General features: G+C 58.5%; 3 protein-coding genes across 5 annotated transcripts in view; 1 reads left to right on the top strand and 2 right to left on the bottom strand.

Moving 5' to 3' along the window:
* STKLD1 (serine/threonine kinase like domain containing 1) overlaps positions 1-500 on the bottom strand; it is a gene marked incomplete at its 5' end in the record, with an annotated part of 22022 nt that extends 21522 nt beyond the window's left edge. Inside the window, 2 exons of the mRNA XM_081066723.1 lie at positions 24-300; positions 358-500. Of these exons, the coding sequence (XP_080922849.1) occupies positions 24-300; positions 358-500 (420 nt within the window). The remainder of the gene's footprint in view (positions 1-23; positions 301-357) is intronic.
* Positions 299-13268, top strand: SURF4 (surfeit 4). 3 transcript variants are annotated; one of them, XR_013994509.1, is made up of 7 exons: positions 299-546; positions 7943-8129; positions 8822-8898; positions 9553-9596; positions 10037-10223; positions 10901-11647; positions 11945-13268. XR_013994509.1 is itself a non-coding variant. In XM_081067264.1 (6 exons), the coding sequence occupies exons 1-6, from the start codon at positions 499-501 to the stop codon at positions 11165-11167; spliced, it is 810 nt and encodes a 269-aa protein (XP_080923390.1). In that variant the 5' UTR covers positions 299-498; the 3' UTR covers positions 11168-13268. The 3 variants fall into 3 exon arrangements, 1 of the variants encoding a protein (XP_080923390.1); XR_013994510.1 differs by having other exon boundaries at positions 10901-11651; positions 11950-13268; XM_081067264.1 differs by having other exon boundaries at positions 10901-13268.
* SURF2 (surfeit 2) lies at positions 13141-18284 on the bottom strand. The gene is made up of 6 exons (XM_081067265.1): positions 18149-18284; positions 17912-18066; positions 17056-17159; positions 14496-14687; positions 14195-14358; positions 13141-13681 (listed from the first exon to the last, which is right to left on the bottom strand). Exons 1-6 carry the CDS (start codon positions 18224-18226, stop codon positions 13598-13600), a joined length of 777 nt encoding a protein of 258 aa, XP_080923391.1. The 5' UTR covers positions 18227-18284; the 3' UTR covers positions 13141-13597.

The following is an 18284-nucleotide window of genomic DNA, read 5'->3' as shown; positions in this document are numbered from 1 at the left end:
CGGGCGAGCACCCCATCCCCCACCCTGGGGGGATCCTTAGCCCCAGGCGCGTCCGCCTGGCGCCGTGACCCTGCCTGCTGGGGACCCATGCGTCCCTCCGGCCCGCGGGCCCCCCGGATCAGGCCAGGCCGCCTTAAAGCGCGCGATGGGCGGAGCCTCGAGTACAGCGGGCGGGGCCGGAGGGTGGTGGGCGGGGCTGGTATGGGCTGCCGCGCGGCGGGAGGGGTGGGCGTGACCGAAGCGCGGGGGGCGGGGACTAAGAGCGCGTGGGGCGGGGCGGCTGCGGGCGGTGCGCGGCCCCTTTAAGGCGCGGCCCGGGCGGGCCCGGCGGCGCGGCCCCTTTAAGGCTTGGCCTACGTGGCAGCCGCTGGAGCTGCCGACGAGGAACGAGGCCGGCCGCGGGCACTTCCTGTGGAGGCCGCAGCGGGCGCGGGCGCGGGCGCCGAGAGGCCGAACGCCGAGCGAGCGAGCGAGCGAGCCGAGCCTCCCGCCGCCGCCATGGGCCAGAACGACCTGATGGGCACGGCCGAGGACTTCGCCGACCAGGTGCGGCCTGCGGCCTGGCCGGCCCCCCCGGCTCCCTCCCGCCGGCTCCCTCCGCGGGGCCCTCCCCGGGACCCCTCCCGGCGCCGGCGCCCCCACCGCGGCCCGAGCCCCGGCCGCCCCCCAGGGCGTCCGCCCCCCCCGGGCCCCGCACGGCCCCCGAGGCCTGGGCCGTGCCCTCCCCCCCGTCCCACCCGAGGCGTCGCGCCCCCTCCCCCACCAGGGCCGCCCCTCTGGGCTCGTCGCCCGGGCCGAGCGGGACACCCCCACATCCAGCCTTCGGGCCCGCCCCCCACCAGGGCTCGGGGTGCCCTCGGCCCGGCGTCGGCGCCCAGTTCGGCGGCCCGTCCCCCATCCTGGCCCCGGCCTTCCTGGAGGGTGAGGGTGCGGGGGCGGCCCCCACGCCTCCCGAGAAGGTGCCCACGGCCCCTGGGGGCCTGGGGACAGGTCCTCTCCGTTCCCAGCCGTCGGGGAGGCCCTGCACGCGTTTCCTCTCGCTGGGCACTTGGCAGGCGGGGTGGGCGCTGGGGTCCCCGACGGCCTGGTGGGACGAGGCTGCGGCCGCTGGCGGAGGGAAGGGGGCGTCCAGGTGTGCACCCCCACCGCGGGAAGCCACGGCGCCGTTTCCTTCCCCTTTCCCAGATGTGCGGACTCCCGGGGTCCCTCCGACCCTGCGTTTTCCCTCCCTGGACTCTGCCCTGGGACTGAATTGAATGGTGTCTGTGCCCAGCCCTGGGAGGAGGGGAAGCCTGTCTTCCGGGGCTCGTTCCTTCCCGAGGTGTCCAGGTGGCCGTGAGCGACAGGGAAGCCCGTGGAACAGGCAGTTGGTAACACTGTGCACGGCGTTGGAACGAGCTGGACGGACTCGGGCGCAGGGGGGAGGACCGAGCCCCCGCCCTCTCCTTTGACCTGCTCGGCAAAAAGATCGTGTGGGGGTTATTTAGTTGCGAGCCTTTTACTTCTGAAAGTATCCGCTATGTGTGCAGATTAGCAGCTTTATCCCCTGCGGGCAGATTCTTGTCTGCGCCAATTGCCATCCTTGCCTTGGTTCACTTGCCGCGTGTGTGTTTCTGCTCGGGTTCCAAGGAGTGAGGTTAAGTGCTTAACTTCTATGGGGCGATATCCAGTCATCGTGCTCAGGGGCTGGGCTTCTCGGAAGGCTTGTGCGTGTGTTATGATTTTTTTTTTTCCAATAAGTGAGCGTTTTCTGATCAGTTATCAGTGAGCGAGATTTTCCGTTCCCCTCGAGGGATGGTACCTCTCCAGTATGGCCTCGTGATTGGGTTCTCAGTGCCCCACTTTCCTGGGAGCCAGTACTTTAAAACCAATTTGGGGGAAAGTATGTCAACTTGAAGAAATAGTTTTTTCCTGTGATTCTAGACACAGTTTAAAAATTGTGCCCCTCGCAAAAACAGTTCAGATCGAAAGCTCTCAAGAACGAAGTCCGCCTTCTTTGTCAGTTTTCACTGACATAATTTTAGTGACCCAATTTTCTTCCCCCAAGTAGCAACTCCCTAAGAAGATGGCTCCGTTTAGCCAAGGGAACTGAGAACTATGAACACTCACTCTTAAGCCTGGAAACCCCTGGTTTTGCAAGTGAATTTCATAATCAAACCTAGATAAAATGTCCCCAGCTGAGCTGCTGCCAACTATCAAATGATGAACTCTTCTACTGGGAAAAAAAAAAGTTCAGATCTCTTTACATAATCCTTCCTTCTTTGCCTTTCATTCATTTTGTTTGTTATCAATGAAAGAAGCAGAACCTTGCACCCAGAAAGGCCCGTAAGGAGCACTAGGGTCGGCTTGCACCAAGTTACTGTGGGGAAGGGGGCGAGGCCCACGAGGCCCCTGGCCGGGCCTGGGGCCACTGCCCTGGCGCCAACCCAGCTATGGCCTCGAGGCTGCTGCCACATGCATCACGCTTCTGAGGCCTGCTGTCCCCTCTTCTGGCACGTGCAGGGCAAAGCACTCGCTGTGGAAGGGCATGCTGCTACAGCCCAAAGTGGACCGAGGCAGCGTCTGTCTGGTAGTGCGGACTCTTGCTGTCATTTTATCAGCACCAGGGCCCCGCCTTGGTGGTGGCAGAGAATAATCAGCAGACACCGCCATGCCCCTTGGTGGGTGACTTGGGAGGGCAGCAGCACTGGTTCTCCTTAAAACCAAAGTCGGGCCTCTTCTGCCACAGGCAGGCTTGGCGCATGGGTGGGGAGGACGCTGGTGCTTTCGTTTTGAACACTTCTCCACATCGCATTAAAACAAGCTGCCAATATTAAAGGTGCTGAGAGCCTGGGCTTTTAAAATGGAAGGGATCTCATTTGAAGGGAATGGGGAAATACCGAGGTCACTGATCAGATAATGTGACGTATCCATTTTTCCTAGCCTTGCCTTCAGAAAACAAGCATAAATGAAGTGACAGGATTTGACCAGAAAGCTGGGGCTGCTAAGAGTGGCACCTACCAAGGCCCGTGCGGCCCCTTGTACTTAAGACAGTGATACCGAACCTTAACGGCACCTGCGCTGGGCCAGGTCCTCCGGACGTAATACTTGTCTCCCCCTGGACTGTGTGAGATTGGCCGGGGTGTCTCCATCTTCAGGTGCGGAGACGGAGGCTTGCCGTGGTGGTGCATGGCACGTGGTGGGCTCAAGTTCTGAGTCCCGTCTTGTACCCCTCCCTGGCCTCCTCGCTGCCTGGCCATACTGTGACCTGTCCTTCAGGTCTGCAGAGGCGAGAGCACCGGGTAAGCGGCCTGGTTAGTTTCCGCTGACAGGCTGCTCCCGAGTGCAGCTCTGGCATCGAGCGCCTGCCCCAGGCAGCCAGGGACAGTGTCCTCCGGCTCCCAGGAGGCCAGGTGCTGGAGAAACTGCTGAGAGTGCTCTCTGGGAGCTTGGCCCTCAGAGGCCATCTGAGACCAGGTCTCAGGGGCCAGCGACTAATCAACTCAGCCGTCCAAAATCATGCCAGCTGGTACTGACGGGCAACGTGCAGGAGGTGACTTCGAGCACATTTATACCAGTAAACGAGGGTGTTAGTTAGCACTTAATGGGTTCTGCCTGACAGCTCATCACCAAGGTGACAGATACGCTGCATGGGGCCTCACTCTCCAGTGTATACTTGGTATTCTTACCTGTCCTTTGGCATAACAGAGCCAGTCTTTGGAGCTGTCACCCCCAGGAGCTCCCCTTGACCTCTAGTCAAGTGTGGGATAGCGAGGATGGCCCTGACAGGACACGGAACTGGGCACATACCGCCACGGTGTTAGAGCTCTGGTCCCACAGCTCGTGATGGCTGTCAGGTGTGGTGACCAAGGGGTTCTGAACGTTTTCCTCATGTTCCTTGGCTCTGTCACCTGCCCCGCCAAGGGCTTCCTGCCCTGTGCCACGAGGACTGGGGAGAGAGAGCAGAGAGGAGCTGACTCATTCTTAGACAGGAGGTTTAGAAAAGCCACCCCACCTCTTCTGGTGGAGACACGGGGACACTGGTTGGCACTTCTGGAAAGGGAGGTAAAGCTGTCTTCTCTTCCGAGTGGCGTGTCCCTTCCCTCCTACAGTTAGTTAGGCTCTGTGTCACACGTGGATTCTTAGTAGAGAAAGCCAGGCCATCTCTCAGCTTAGGGCCAGCTGACACCTCTTCCTGTCCGTCGAGGTACAACATGAAACTACAGAGCAGCACTCGGACTCGCTGGGGGGTTCTGGGTCACGGTGGACGCGCATGTGAGTCACCGAACTCCTGCACCCACCTGACTCAGCCTGGTGTGAGGGAAGTCACCCGGCCACAGGTTCCAATTTACTGGGATGTGCAGGCGTGAGCTGGCCCTGGATGAGGGCAGCCCCAGGCCCCGGTGAAGGAAGGCTGACCTGCCTGTTGGTCTTCCTTGGAGTTCTCACTCACCAAGAACTGCAGACTGCTTTCTTCAGTTCCTTTTTGTCCTGAAATACTAAGAGAAAGTAGGCTTTTCTGTGTTCTGTGGGAGCTGCAGGTGGCTGTATGACATGGTCACGGTGTCCAGAGTTACAACTCGGGCTGGGTATAATTACATTTCTTAAATCCCCTTCACTCCTCCAAAATAATAACCCCTTGTAAATAAATCTCAGCTTCCCGTATTTCTGAGGTCCCTCAGATGCTGTCACTGCTTGTGAACAGATCGTGATGGATCGTGGGGGTCTGAGATGCCTGTGAACGGTCTGCCTCAGAGGATACCTGGGACTGTCACCTCCTCCTGCAGGCTCACCGCTCCGTGTCTGCCTCCAGCAGTCGTGTCGCAGTTCTGAGTGCCTGTGGCAGGCGCGGTCAGCAGGCAGCCCCTGGCCACCAGGGCCCGTAGTGGATGCTGGACGTTCGCCTAGCGCATACATCGGTCAGGGCTGCTCTCGCCCTTGGGTGCTGCCTGGATACCTGTTGCCAGGGCTCTTCTCTGCTGTCCTGAGGGGACACTGGCTTTTGGACACTGTCTAGAGCGGCATGATGTGGGTTCAGTGGCCAGGACTGAACCATTGTGACCAAAACATCTGTAGGGAATAAGATCAAAATTGGGTCTGGTCTCATGTTGAACAGTCTTTTCCTTCGTGTTCAGTCCAAACAGGTGCTCATTAGAGGGTAGCTGGTTTCCAAGGGGCCCTGGATTGGCCTGACTGACGGAGCAGTCAGCCTAGGCCACGTTAGACTTGGTAATCGGGCATGCTGAGTTCAGAGCAAATTCCTGGATTTTGCATTTTTTTCCCCAAAGCAAAGAGATGTCTGTCTCCGGGGCACGTCTGCTCAGGGAAGGAGGAATGAATTACCCGTCTGAGGGGAAGGCTCTCTCTCTTGTTCTTTAATCCTCTTGACCCAGACACTGAAATTAAGAGTACAGACTCATCACGGCGGCTTTTAAACACTGCCTCCGTCTCGCGGCTGCACTGCCCGCCCGTGTTCGCCGTGGGCCCCAGCTCTGCTGCTCCTGGTGAGGACAGATGATGGACGGACAGACTAGGCAGAGAGCAGCTTTCAGCTCCAACTGGGAGGCCGGTCCGAGCACTGCTGATGTCTGTCCCTGCACTGCCTTCTGCACCCCACCCCCAGGAGTCCCCCCATGGCTCCCATCCTTTGGAGTGTGCCTGGCCTAGGTGTCCAGGTGAGGCCCGTGTCGTTGCCAGGGCCTCTCGGCAGGGCCTTGACGTGAAGGCTTTTGTGTTAGAGCCCAGGAGGTGCTCTTTATCTCCGGGAGGACATGGGGTGATTACACCGTTGCTGGGCGTTTCAAAAGCATTTGGGCCGTGAAGCAGAAACGGGAAGGTGTGCGGCGTCAGCTGTCCCCCAGTCTCCTGTTGTGAGGCAGTCTGTGTGTTTACACTGAATGTGTGTACATGTGTGTTCTGCGTGGACTCCAGAATTCATATAGGAGCATTTGGGACCTTCTCTCTTCTCCTGCGTATTAAAGTTGGGAAGAACCTTAGCAACCATTAAGCCAGTTGTCCTCGCTTTGCAGAAGGATAGCAGAGGCCCCCCCCAAAAGTAACTCATCTTGTCCATGGCGACAGTGCACTGGCTGGTGGGTATCAGAGGCAGGGTGAGGACACGGGGCGCCAGGCTCAGCCCGTGGTCATGTTCCTACCGGCTTGGTTGTCTGTCTCATTGTTGCCTCGCCGCCGCTTCAGTGGGGGGTCAAGGGCTGAGCGGACGTGTGCAGAATCTGACATCTGGGGGCTCACACCCAGTAGAGTGGAAGAGAACGGACACCTGGCTTGTAATCTCTTCCTCCTCGCCCTCCCTCCCTCCCTCCCTCCCTCCCTCCCTCCCTCCCAGGTGAGCCGGCTCTCTGTGCTGAGGAGCCAAAGCTGATGAACTAATGGTTGAACTTAATAACCAGAGGCTCATTAACTGCAACTGACAGCTTTATCAGTTTCTAGGATTTTCAAGCAACTCTTCAAAATGCCAAAAATTGAGAAATGCTCTGGTATACATCTTCGTTTATTCCCACACTAGGTTTACTCGGTCCTGTGAGGGGCCGTGACATTGACTTCCCTGTCCTTTGAGGGCTCAGACTCCTGCATGCCCTTTAGACTCCGCTCGCTGACACCTCACCCATGTGGGCGGGTCCCGCTCTTTCTCCCAAGTTCCTGCTATGTTATCATGTGTCGTAGGATTTCTGCCCCTTTGTATCAGAGCTTCCTACGGTCGGTAAGAGAAAGTGCACGTGGTGTACCCGAATGACATTTGTACCCCGCTTTCTACTTGCATTTGTGTCCTAATCATGCCATCATAAATGGCATGACTCGCACGGAGTAGGCGGAAGTTATAACTGTGTTTCTCTCGTTGACATTTGCCAGTGGTTTTACACACTTGAATTTCATAGCTGTTGAAACAGTTGTTCATCCCATTTGTTAGCATGTTCTTAGTTTGCTTTGGCCTAGCAGGCTTCTAAAAATATCCCGGAGCTTTCTAGCCGTGAGCCATGCCAAGTTCAGGTGTGTACTGACAATTGCACACACACAGAGTTGCCCAAGTGCCATCCTGAGCTCTGGAGGGGAACTCTCAAGGTCCAGGAGTGCACCTTGGTTGCTGACCGCACACAGCTGCTGGCCAGAGGCTGGTGGTCCCTCCCTGCTGCAGCTTTTGGGGATACGGGAGCTTATTGTTGACTGACCATGAAGCCCTCTCGGCCTGGGACCCTGGCTGTCACCTCAGCGGACTGTCGTCTTGAGCCCACTCAGCTCTCTTCTGTGTAGAGGGTCTCTGAGCATCTCCGGGGTGGAGGGGAGGCGGGAGGCCAAGGGCTCAGCCGTGACCAGCAGGCTGGGGTCAGGTCAGCACTGCTTTGGGGGAGCCTCTTTCCCTTCTGGGGTTCAGCTCTCGTTTGTAAACTGAGAGGTTCTTAAAGGGGTGGGGGTGATTTGGCCCCCACACCAAGGGACATGTGGCAGCGTCTGGAGGCATTCTTGGTTGTTACAGTTGGAGGGGGTCTGCTAATGGCATCTAGTGGGCAGGGGCCAGGGTGCTGTTAGCCACCCGTCCGTGCAGGACACCCCAAAATAAAGGATGGCCCTGTCCTGGACGCAGTAGGACCACCAGGAGGAGCTCTGGGCTAGGTGACCTCCAAGGGCTGTCCCCTCTGCCATTTGGGGATTCTGATCTGCGGATGCCCTTGCCTGAGAACAGAAGCTGTGTGGCTTGTGGCAGTCCACATTTGACGACTGTAGTTGCCACCTACACGTCTGCTGAGATGACAGAGGAGGTCATAGAAGCATGTCACATCGTCACCTTACGGGGTTTGAACCCGACAGCCCAGTGCAGGGTTGTCGCACATCCGGACCCACAGGGCATGCTGGCAGCAGTTGCTGAGTCACATGCACGGCGCCCAGGACCCGCCTGGCTGGGGTGTGGTGGCCCTGCGAGGCGCTCACGGTGTCTGTGGCCCCGCAGTTCCTCCGAGTCACGAAGCAGTACCTGCCGCACGTGGCGCGCCTGTGCCTGATCAGCACGTTCCTGGAGGACGGGGTCCGCATGTGGTTCCAGTGGGGCGAGCAGCGGGACTACATTGACAGCACGTGGGGCTGCGGCTACCTGCTGGCCTCCTCCTTCGTGTTCCTCAACCTGCTGGGCCAGCTGAGTAAGTGGCGCTCACCACCCCCACGGCCAAAGCGCGTGGCCATTAGACACCCAGCGACAGTGGTGGCCCTGAGGGTCTCCAACAGGTGTCCGCTCCGCTCCCCCCTTCGGTCCCGTGCCGGGAGGTGCCAGGCCTGGGAGTTGGTGCTGCAAGCCTTAGGGTGGGGGCTCTGGGCTTGGTGCTGGGGGCTTGCTAAGGAAGTAGGACACAGTCCCTGTTTTAAGTGCCCAAAGCAGGAGATGTGGGTGACCTGGGTGGGCCAGCAAGGAGCCCAGACAGTCAAAAACCAAGGTGTCTGGAAAGGAGACATAGAGGTAAACGGGGAAGGGAAGGGAAAGCATTGGACCGGCATGCAGCTCCCGCTGGCCTCAGGCCTTCTGGTGGCAGGCCTGCCCCCTCCCTTGTACCTGTGTGGCATGAGGGGGACTTGCACTTGTCAGCCGGTCCTGAAGCATGCCATAGGAGAGCCTCTGCTGGCAGCTGACTGGGAACGTGGCCCGCACTCTGTAGCAAGGGACCCACTGTGCAGGCCAGTGGAGTCGTGTGTGGGGTCCGAGCCTGCCCTTCATTCTCCTACCAGCCGATTTTGGCTTGGGGTAGGTCGTTGGGCTCCTGCCACAGCTGGGGCCCAGGTGGGGTGTCCTCGCCGGGCTTTACCCCGAGTCCCTGACCCCGACCCTTCTCCTCTCCAGCTGGCTGCATCCTCGTGTTGAGCAGGAACTTCGTGCAGTATGCCTGCTTCGGGCTCTTCGGAATCATCGCCCTACAGGTGAATGGGGTGCACAGCCGGGGGCTTAGGAATCAGCCCTCAGGTAAATGGGGCTCGTGGTCAGGGCCTCGCTTGTCCTTGCTCTGGTTGGAACAGTTTCTGAAAAGGCATTTTTGAGGATTCAGCATCGCTCCCCCTCCCGCTCTCAGTGTCTGCCTGGAACTCCTCTTCTGAGAAATCACTCGATCTTCCTCAAGGCAAGCTCAAGAAAACCAGACGGCCAAGCGGGGCTGGGGAGGCTGGTACCCCTCAGTGCTGAGCTCTGGGTCCCCACCTTTTGCCACTTTCCTGAGTTTCCTTTGACGAGGGGAGAGAACACACGGCTGGTGGCAGCCAGGACACTGTTACGGTTTTCTGTCATAAAGCAGATGACCCAGCTATTCAGATGCCACCTTTAACACCTGATCAGTGGTCGCAGAGCCGCCATGCTCTCCAGATGGCTTTGGCCCAGCCGGTTAAGCAGGTCCAGGGGCCACCAGCATGCTCTGAGAAAGGCTGAGCCCAACTGCTGACTTGGGACTTGGCCTGCATGTCCTACAGAATGGTTTTGTGCATTTTATATTTGACAAATTACCTATCGGCATTAATTCTGTAGAAACAGAAGTTTATTTGAGAGTGCTGAGACTTGTTTTCCTCTGTCCTCTGTCCCCTCAGACGATTGCCTACAGCATTTTATGGGACTTGAAGTTTTTGATGAGGTACGTGATCCTGCTTGGAGAGGTCAGTGTTCTTCCCTCCCATCTCTGAACTCGCCGCTGTAACTGTCAGTTGGCGGAAACTTCGTGGGGTCCAGTCTGTGCTAAGAATCTGTGGTGGGTGTCGGCAAAGCCTTCCCCACCCCCACCCACAGCCTAGAACACAAGTGAGAATGCAGAGGGAGGGTCTGAGGGGAAACATTCTTGCTCACAGGGACCCAGCCTGTCAACAGTAAAGCTGTGGCCAGAACTGGGTTCCGAGTGTCTGGGGGAGCCATCACTCTTCAGTGGTACAGACACAAGAAGGCTTCCCGTAGGTGGTCCCGTGGGCTCGCACCCACCTGGTCCTCTTTGAGCTGGACAAAGGGACAAAGGGCCGATTGGTCTGGGGGCGCTGAGAGCCTGCCTAGCCCTAGCGACGAGCCTGGCGTTTCTGTCCTCAGGAACCTGGCCCTGGGAGGTGGCTTGTTGCTGCTCTTAGCGGAGTCCCGTTCAGAGGGGAAGAGCATGTTTGCGGGCGTCCCCACCATGCGCGAGAGCTCCCCCAAACAGTACATGCAGCTCGGGGGCAGGGTCCTGCTGGTCTTGATGTTCATGACCCTCCTTCACTTCGACGCCAGCTTCTTCTCTGTAAGTATTCCAGCTCGCTTCAGGGGGTCTGCCCTGCTGTCCTTGGGAAGGGGTGCTGCCCCTGCCCGTGCCCCGCCGCCCCAGTAGTGAGCATGGTGGGGGGCACTGGAAGGAGTTGGCTCAAAGGAAGCGACCCTTTTGATCCTATTAAGAGAAACAGAAAACTGTCAGGCTTTTGTTTGCTAAGAAGCCACCTTTCAAACAAAGTTAGTCGAGACTGCCTGACCTCCCGGGGGGTCCTGGTGCCAGTTTAGACTCCGTTGTTTGCTTCCTTCCTCACCACTCACACACCTTGGTCACATAATCTTTGTGCCAGGTATTGGGGGTACGGAGTTGAGGTTCTGTCCTTGTCCCCCAGGAGCTTCCAGAGCACTAGTTGAGTGTATGCCCTCCAGGGCGTCTCCGGCTGTGGGACGGGAGGCTGCTTCTAAGATGTGGAGGTCCGCCAGGCCCAAACTTGGGCGGGTCCTGGGAAGGCTCTGCCTGCTAAGTGGAGATTTGTCTTCCCCACACCTTCTGCACTTCAAAGCCTTGTGCTGTCTCCTCCCCCGCTCCTCCCCGCACCTGTTTTCCTCCGCGCCAGCACGGCACAGCCTTAGTGGCATCTTCTTGGAGCAGCCCCTTAGAAAACACCTCTTCTCCCTCACGCCTTGTCTCTGACCTTTCCACCGGCGCAGATTCTCCAGAACATCGTGGGCACGGCGCTGATGATCTTAGTGGCCATTGGCTTCAAAACCAAACTGGCTGCCTTGACTCTGGTCGTCTGGCTGTTCGCCATCAACGTGTATTTCAACGCCTTCTGGACCATTCCTGTCTACAAGCCCATGCACGACTTTCTCAAGTACGACTTCTTCCAGACCATGTCGGTGATCGGGGGCTTGCTCCTGGTGGTGGCTCTGGGCCCCGGCGGCGTCTCCATGGATGAGAAGAAGAAAGAGTGGTAACAGACCCCTGCCTGGCTAAGACCCGTGGCCACGGAGGACCGGTTCGGGATGGATTCAACAAAACTGCCAGCATTTATGTGTCCTCTTCCCTCCCCTCCCTTGGTAAAGGCACAGATGTTTTGAGAACTTTATTTGCAGACACCTGACAATTGATGGCTAAATCTGCTCTGGATCCACAACCTGGTAGTTGACCAATCAGAGCTGGCCGCTGGTTAGCACCTCCCTCCCCACTGCGAGGCCTTCGCTTCCGGGCGTGAGCAGCTGGGATGGCTGGGGCCTCTCTGTCCTATTTTTGTTTTTCCTCTTTGGGTGGTGGGGGGCCTCTGAGCTGTACTGTGAGCAGATACATCTGTGTACCATTCAAAGCAGTCTCCCTCTTATTTTTTTAAAAGTTTACGTTTTTAGCTAAAACTACTAAATGATTTGGGATGGCCCAGCCAAACATCAAACACACTGTCAAATTCCCTGGTTTAAAATCGAGTCAGTGGCTTCCACGCTGTTTCTGCCCTGCCCTGTTAACACTTTATAGGGACAGTGAAAATACCTAGAGAAACTCAACCCCCAAAGAATGAAGCATTCTATTCAGAGGGGCAACGGTTCATGGTGAAAGTCGTTGATTAATCAGAAAATTGGCTCGGACTGCTGCTGCCTTTTTATGGGGTCACACCCCAGGGGCTTAAGTGGCTCAAGGTGGGGTTGGACATACTAGAAGTCCTTGGGGAAACGGCTTGGAGCCTGCAGGGACCCGCATGCCCCCCAGGCCTGGCTGTGGGGCAGGGCAGTGACAGCGTCGGCTCGCAGACCAGTTACCTCACACTTGACTTTGTGCAGCCTTCGGACGCCACGGGCAGAGCTGGCCCTGAACGATGCCCGCCCGTTTTTTCTTTGGATTGAGGATTCTCCCAGGCTGTGCAGCCACGACTTAACCTTTTCTTGAGGCTGTTGCTTGCTCAGATCGTCTATTTGCTATGCTGAATGCAGCCCAAATTCCTTTTTACAATTTGTGATGCCTTACCGATTGGATCTGACTCCTGTATTTCAAGTTTTCTAACATTGCCTTACACTGCGTTTCTCTTCTTGGGGGGTGAGTGCCCATTAGTTCTCCGCTCCTCCTCGTGTAGTGGAGGCCACCAGGGGAGTCGGCACTTGTCTGTGCCCCCGTTGTCCTCTCCCTGATCCTTCAGGGGGCAGGCCGACTTGGCCAGCCTGACCAGACTCGGGACGAGGGCCCAGAGGCCCATCAACCAGGCCTCAGAGCTCGTCTTTCCTCTGGTTGTCAGCTAGGTGTGCAGGCCTGAGTGCCACCCCCAGCCCTGAGCCAGGCTCCATGCTCACCTTCCAGACTGGAGCCAGGGTGAGGTGGGGAGACCTCATGTCCCCAGTTGGCTTCACGGGTACGGTGAGGCCACCTTTTGTCCAGCAATGCTCTGAGAACCGCACTTGGCTCTGCTGCTGGACCCACCTACCCCCAGGGGAGTGATGGAGCACTTTCCGCCACCCGCGTCCCAGCCACATGCGGAGTGTTATTTAGACAAAGCAATGGCTGAAGGACAGACGGCGGCGTTTGTATTCCCGGTCACTCGCTACATGGAGGAGGGTGGTTTCTTGACTCAACTTTCTGACTCAAGTTCAGCCGGTGGTCTCTTGGTCCACACCCCCTTCCCTGTTAACACAGCACGACAGCCCCGTCCAGTGGCACCTGTGGCAAGCTGGTCTCCCTGGGGCACTGTTTCTGGCAGGGTACGGGTGCTTGGCCCTGTGCTCGGGAGACCTTGTTGATGTGTGGTAACTACGACTGAGCCCAGGAGGCCGAGTGGCATGGTCGTGCCTGGTCATCCTCGATGCCGGAGGCCGCTGCCGCCGCCCCAGAACCGTCTCGCCCCCAGTGGGCTAGTGCCTGGGCCGGGGGAGACGCCCTTGTGAGGAGGAGCGGAACACACAATCTACCAATTGGTTTTGGCAAAACAACTTCTGAATAAATTTTTGCTTTATGTGGGAAATAGGTATAAATCTCATTTTATGCTGTATTTTATATCTTAGTTGTGTTTGAAACGTTTTAATTTTTGGAAACACATCAAAATAAATAATGGCATTTGTTGTATGCAGTGTGGTCCTCTGGTGCCGTCCAGTCGGGAGGGACCTGGCCAGGGCTCTCCAGGTGCCGCAGGGAGCAAGCGGCTTCGCCGAGGGCCACTCAGAAGCCACATCCAGGCAGAATTCTTCTCTTGGGGTGCTTGCTACGTCCTGGATGTGGGGGATGGGACCCCGACATCTATGGGACAGACTCCCAGCTCTGCCTCGGGGGTGGAGAAAGGAGTGGATGGAGAAAGTCCTGGGCCACCCCAGGACGCATGGGAGCACCCAGACACGAGGTGACTTATCTGAAGGACTCAAAAGGCTTTCAAGACGTTTTTCTCCAGCAACCGTTTATTAACCCGCCTGCTTAAAAGACCTGAAGCGCTTAGGTTTGCGGTGATGACTTTTGAACCTCTTCTTTGGTGAGCCCAACTGCTTCTGTGGCGGGAACAGAGTTCTGATCAGCTCAGAGAGGTAGGGGTGCTGAGCGGGCTCCCGCCCCCACCCGCAGACAGGGAGGTTTCGGCTGGGAACTCCACCCATGCTTTCCTTATAGCTGCGGCTTCCGGGGTGACTCCACAGGGCTCACAAAGGGCAGCGCTTCAAATTCCCACGCCTCACAACAAAGACCTGACCTCTTAGCCCCTTCTGTTCCCCTAGCAAAGGGAACGAGGCTGGTGTCTAATCCAGTGCTTCCCTCTAGGTCCCTGTGCTGCACTCAGGTGGCTGTCCCCTAGACCAGTGGTCTTGAACCTGATACCTGGAGCCAGACTTCCTTGCAAACCAGGAAGCAGCCCCCATGCCAGCAGAGCAGCCCTGGCTCCTAGCTTAGTTATATGTTAGTTTGGGATTTTATCTGCGAAAAGGGTTCTTGTCTTATTTTTCAAAAGAAATTGAAAACCAGTGCGAAGGAAGCAGCTGCCAGTTAGCAGCCCTGCAGGTGCCACTCACCTTGCCACGCTTGAGGGTCAGCTCCCGGTCTGCTTCCATCTCCTCTCTGTCCCCAGGGCCCTGTTCTCTTGGACGCGTTGGCTTCCTGTCCTGATGTGTCAGAAAGTCATCGTGGCTGTCCCTGTGCTCGGTCCGCCCCAGGTCCTTCTTCGTGAACAGCTCGGCTAGAAGGAAGAGGGATCGGCTGCTGGAGGTGAAGTTCACCTGTACAGGGCTAAGGGGGTAAGTGGGAAGAACAGGCCAGAGCCCGCCCAGTGCTGATGGAAGCGGACAGCGCCGGCGGGGAGATGTGCCTTCTTACGTGGGTACAGGTCTGTCATGCTGGTGTCGCTGTCACTCGGGGCTGCGCTGTCATCATCGCTGGACTCGGGTTCCCAGAAGGCTTCCCTGGGGCGAGGTGGCCCGTCACCATCTCTCTGGTCTTCCTTCCTCTTCCTCTTGTGCAGGAGGCAGGCGGGCACGTACTCCACACCCTGCTTCTGACACTCTTCATCTGGGAGACAGGCCAGGACACTGCCGGGTTCTCTCCGTGTCTCCCTGTCCTCCAGACCCCTATACCCCAGCCCAGTGCATACACAGGCGATGGCAGAGAAATGCCATCAGCTCAGTCCCTACCAGGAGAGGAGGGAGGCCAGTGGGGGTATGGGCCGAGGGGCAAGATGGTGCCGGTTGGCTTGGAGCACCTCCTCTGGCCCCAGCCAGGCTCCAGGAAGCAGCGGTTGGGAGGGCACCGAGGGGAGATGGGGCTCAACTGCAGCTTGGCCTGGAAGCCGTGCCAGCCTGTCTCCAGGAGGAGACTGAAGCCCTCTCTCACTCAGGCACAGTGGCTGGGAGCCTGGCCCGAGGCAGAGGGGCAGGAATGAGGCTTCCCTGGGAGGACCACACAGGAGTGACCCGGGCTGCTGGAGCTCGCCCTCTGTCAGCACGAGCCTCTGCAGTCCAGTGCAGCTCCCTCAGGGGAGGAGGCTGGTGTGGGAGGGGCTGGCTCTCACTGTCCCAAGTCCCGCCATCGTCACTCGTGGGGGTGGACAAGCCCCGTTGGACCCTGGCCTCGGCGCTCACTGTCTACTTCCAACTACCTCCAGGGCCCTATCTCGCTGCATCTCTGCTACCGTCTGCATGGCCCCACAGCGGCCTGTCACAGGAACCCACAGACGGCATCTCCTCACAGTGGCGTTGCCAGGTCTCCTGGCCGCCATGCTGCTTCCTTCAGACCACTCCTCGTCCTGTCTCAGCTCCAAGGTCCAGCATCACAAATTACTCCTGCTCACGGGGAACCCAGCCCCACAGCTCCTTCCTGCCTTCCATAGCAGCTGTACATGACAAGAAAATCCAGTCCCCGGGCTCTGCGTTGGCTCTACAGGGGCCCAAGAAACGGCCTGGAAAAGGAGCGTCCACTTTCGCCCTCAGGTGAAGACTGGGCCTCAATTCTTTACTGGGAAGCAGTTAAGCCTTTGGACGTGCCGTCCTCGTCTTCCCATCATCACACTCACCTGGCTGCCCCCACTGGTCCTCCTTCCCTGGCCCCACGGGGCTGCAGGCCACTGCCCCACTCCAGCCCGGCTGGGTCCCCACCACGCCACTCAGCGGCCTCTGTATAATTTCCAGGTCTACTTTTCTGTCTCATCTTCCCCTTGGTAACATTTGATGAGAGTCCCCCCTTTCCTCCTTGAATCTCCTCTCTGCCCAGACACGACTCTGTCTGGGTGCTCCTCACCTTCCCAGGCTCCTCAGTGTGCAGGCCCCGCCCCTCTCACCTGGCTCCAGGGACACAAATGCCACCTTGTGTCAACAGGGTGCATTGTCTGAGTGCTGGTCCATGTTTTCAACAGCCACCTTCCCTGCCACACCCCCAACTTAAAATGTTCCCATTTTTCTCGGAGTTTTCCCAGAAAGCCTATTATTCAGATTCCACTCTCATGACACCATCTGTCATCTACCAGTTAGTTCTCGGGCCAAGAACCTGGGAATCAGTTATGCCTTCCTCTCCCTCACTTCTGTCATCTAGTGATTCTATGCACAAAACAGTGAACCTCTGTCCACATCGTTCCATCTTCCCTGCCAACACCTGGTGACCTAGCCACCTTCATCCTCACTGGGATGACTACAGTCACCGAGTGTCCCCTCATCCACCCCTTCCTGTCCCCTCTCTCCTCCCCAGAGGAACAGGGATGCTGAGACAGACTAATCAGGCTAGTCCCCACCGTGACCCTCTCAGTGCATCCCCACGGCACAAGCTCCTGACCAGGGCCTCCAAGACCCTGTGTGGTCTCGTCCTCACCTACCTTTCTCACCCCACAGTGCACGGGGGCACAATGGAGACGCACCCTCAGGACCTCCCACGGCCAAGAGTGTTTCTGCCTCAGACCTCGCACAGAGCCTGGCCTCTCCTGGAGCACTTCCCCCATTCCACACGTCGTCCCCCCGCCCTCAGGCTACAGAGAAGCCCTCAGAGAGCTTTCCCCAGACCCCCCATGTCAGGCAGGCCCTCCTGGCTCCCTGGGCACCGATAATAGCAAGTCCTATTAATAACGTCGTTTTACTGTAACACTGATGAGATGTCATAGGAACTTAACTCTTGTTTATGTCAATTAGCTGATGACAAAACTGGCTTCCTCATACATCGTTCCACTTAAAGTTGCAGAGCTTATTGACGGACGTTAAGTGAGGACTCACTGTGCTGCGCAGTCTGCTTCCTGCTTTGCACCTGCCTCTCTCCTCATCTCTCTCGTCACTGTGCCAGGCCCTGGCCTGTGCGTCCCCCAAGTACTGCGAAATGACCAACAGGCCGCTTCCTGGGGAGGGCAGGCATGCACCCCAACACCTGTGTCTGAGGCAGGTGTGTCCCGCATGGCACTTACAGTTACGCAGAGCTTTCTGGTACCGCCGGCCCTGCGTGTGCCGCAGTACGTGCTCTGGGGACCTGTTGATGTGCCGCAGGGTGAGTTTGCAGAACAACTGGCACCTAAGGGGCAGGCAGAACGTGGTTTGCTGGGACAGCTCACAGGCAAGGACCCAGACCCATCTCCACCGTGGCTGCGTCTCAGAATCACCCCCCAGGCTGACGGGGAGGGGGGAAGGGAAGGGGTCTACGGTGTGGACTGCGCATCAGGATTCTTAAAATCTCCAGGGCACTCCACTCTGCCGAGGGGTTGGAACCACTGACCCTGGCGGGTGGTGGCTGCGCGGTCTGGCCGGTAGGAGCCAGGCCAGCCTCCCCAGATTGCTCTGGCGGAAGAACGCGTGTGGAAAACTCGGCCTGGCAAAGTTCTCCATATACGGCAGCGTTCACCATCGCCTCTTCCTTTCGACTATTCTTACCAACCGCACACTCTCAGCTCCATCAAAGCTCTCCTCTAAAATGAAGGTGTGAAGCTGGCCTTGTTCAGACGTCAGGTGACAAGCGCACCAATCCTCTACGAAGCAAACAGGCCCAGATGACCAACCTCGCGTTTACAAAAAAGCAAACCAGCTCAGCAGGGCCGGTCTCACCTGGGCTCCCACCCAGGAGACCCAGCTCCAGGGCGCCCACGCATCGCAGGTCTCCTGACTCCTGGAAGGGGGCGCTGCAGAACGGCCCGCATCCTTGGGGAGGCTCGCCAGCGGGGAGGGGTCGGGGACTCGGAGTCTACCGCGCGCAGCGGCCAGACCCGGGCCGTACGGTCCCACCCGCGCGCCCCGCGCCCCGCGCCCCGCGCCCCGCGCCCGCCCGCGTACGGGTTCTTGGTGCTGGGCACGATGTGCGGCTCGAAGTCTGCGTAGTCAAAGGCCGGCGAGGCGCGGACCAGCCGCCGGTACTTCTTGCCGCTGGTGTAGACTCGGAGCTCGGGCAGGCGACACGGCAGCTCGTGGCCCGTCAGAGCGCACCTCACCTGCGGGCGGAAGGGCAGGGGTCAGGGGCCCCGGGGGCGGCGGGCCGTCCTGGCGGCGGTCAGAAACCCCCGGCCCGCGGACCTTGCCGGCGCCGGGCTCCAGCCGCAGGCTCGGGTGCTGGCGCAGGAAGGCGCGCACGTCGGCCGGCGGCTCGTTCATGGCTGCGAGGCCCGTGGAGCGGGGAGCCGTGCGCCCGGAACCGCGTGGAGCCGGGGCC

The sequence above is a fragment of the Rhinolophus hipposideros genome (assembly GCF_964194185.1).
Source record: "Rhinolophus hipposideros genome assembly, chromosome: 11".
In the NCBI taxonomy this organism is placed as follows: Eukaryota; Metazoa; Chordata; class Mammalia; order Chiroptera; family Rhinolophidae; genus Rhinolophus; species Rhinolophus hipposideros.
Note: the sequence above shows the minus strand (reverse complement) of the source record. Positions and strands in the feature narration are given on the sequence as shown.

Coding starts and splice junctions, on each gene's coding strand:
- SURF4 (XM_081067264.1), top strand. CDS start 499: ATGGGCCAGAACGACCTGATGGGCACGGCCGAGGACTTCGCCGACCAG. Junction 547..7,942: donor CCGAGGACTTCGCCGACCAG/GTGCGGCCTGCG, acceptor GTGGCCCCGCAG/TTCCTCCGAGTCACGAAGCA. Junction 8,130..8,821: donor CAACCTGCTGGGCCAGCTGA/GTAAGTGGCGCT, acceptor TCTCCTCTCCAG/CTGGCTGCATCCTCGTGTTG.
- SURF2 (XM_081067265.1), bottom strand. CDS start 18,226: ATGAACGAGCCGCCGGCCGACGTGCGCGCCTTCCTGCGCCAGCACCCG. Junction 17,160..17,911: donor GTGCCCAGCACCAAGAACCC/GTACGCGGGCGG, acceptor CCTGCCCCTTAG/GTGCCAGTTGTTCTGCAAAC. Junction 14,359..14,495: donor CATGACAGACCTGTACCCAC/GTAAGAAGGCAC, acceptor TCTTCCTTCTAG/CCGAGCTGTTCACGAAGAAG.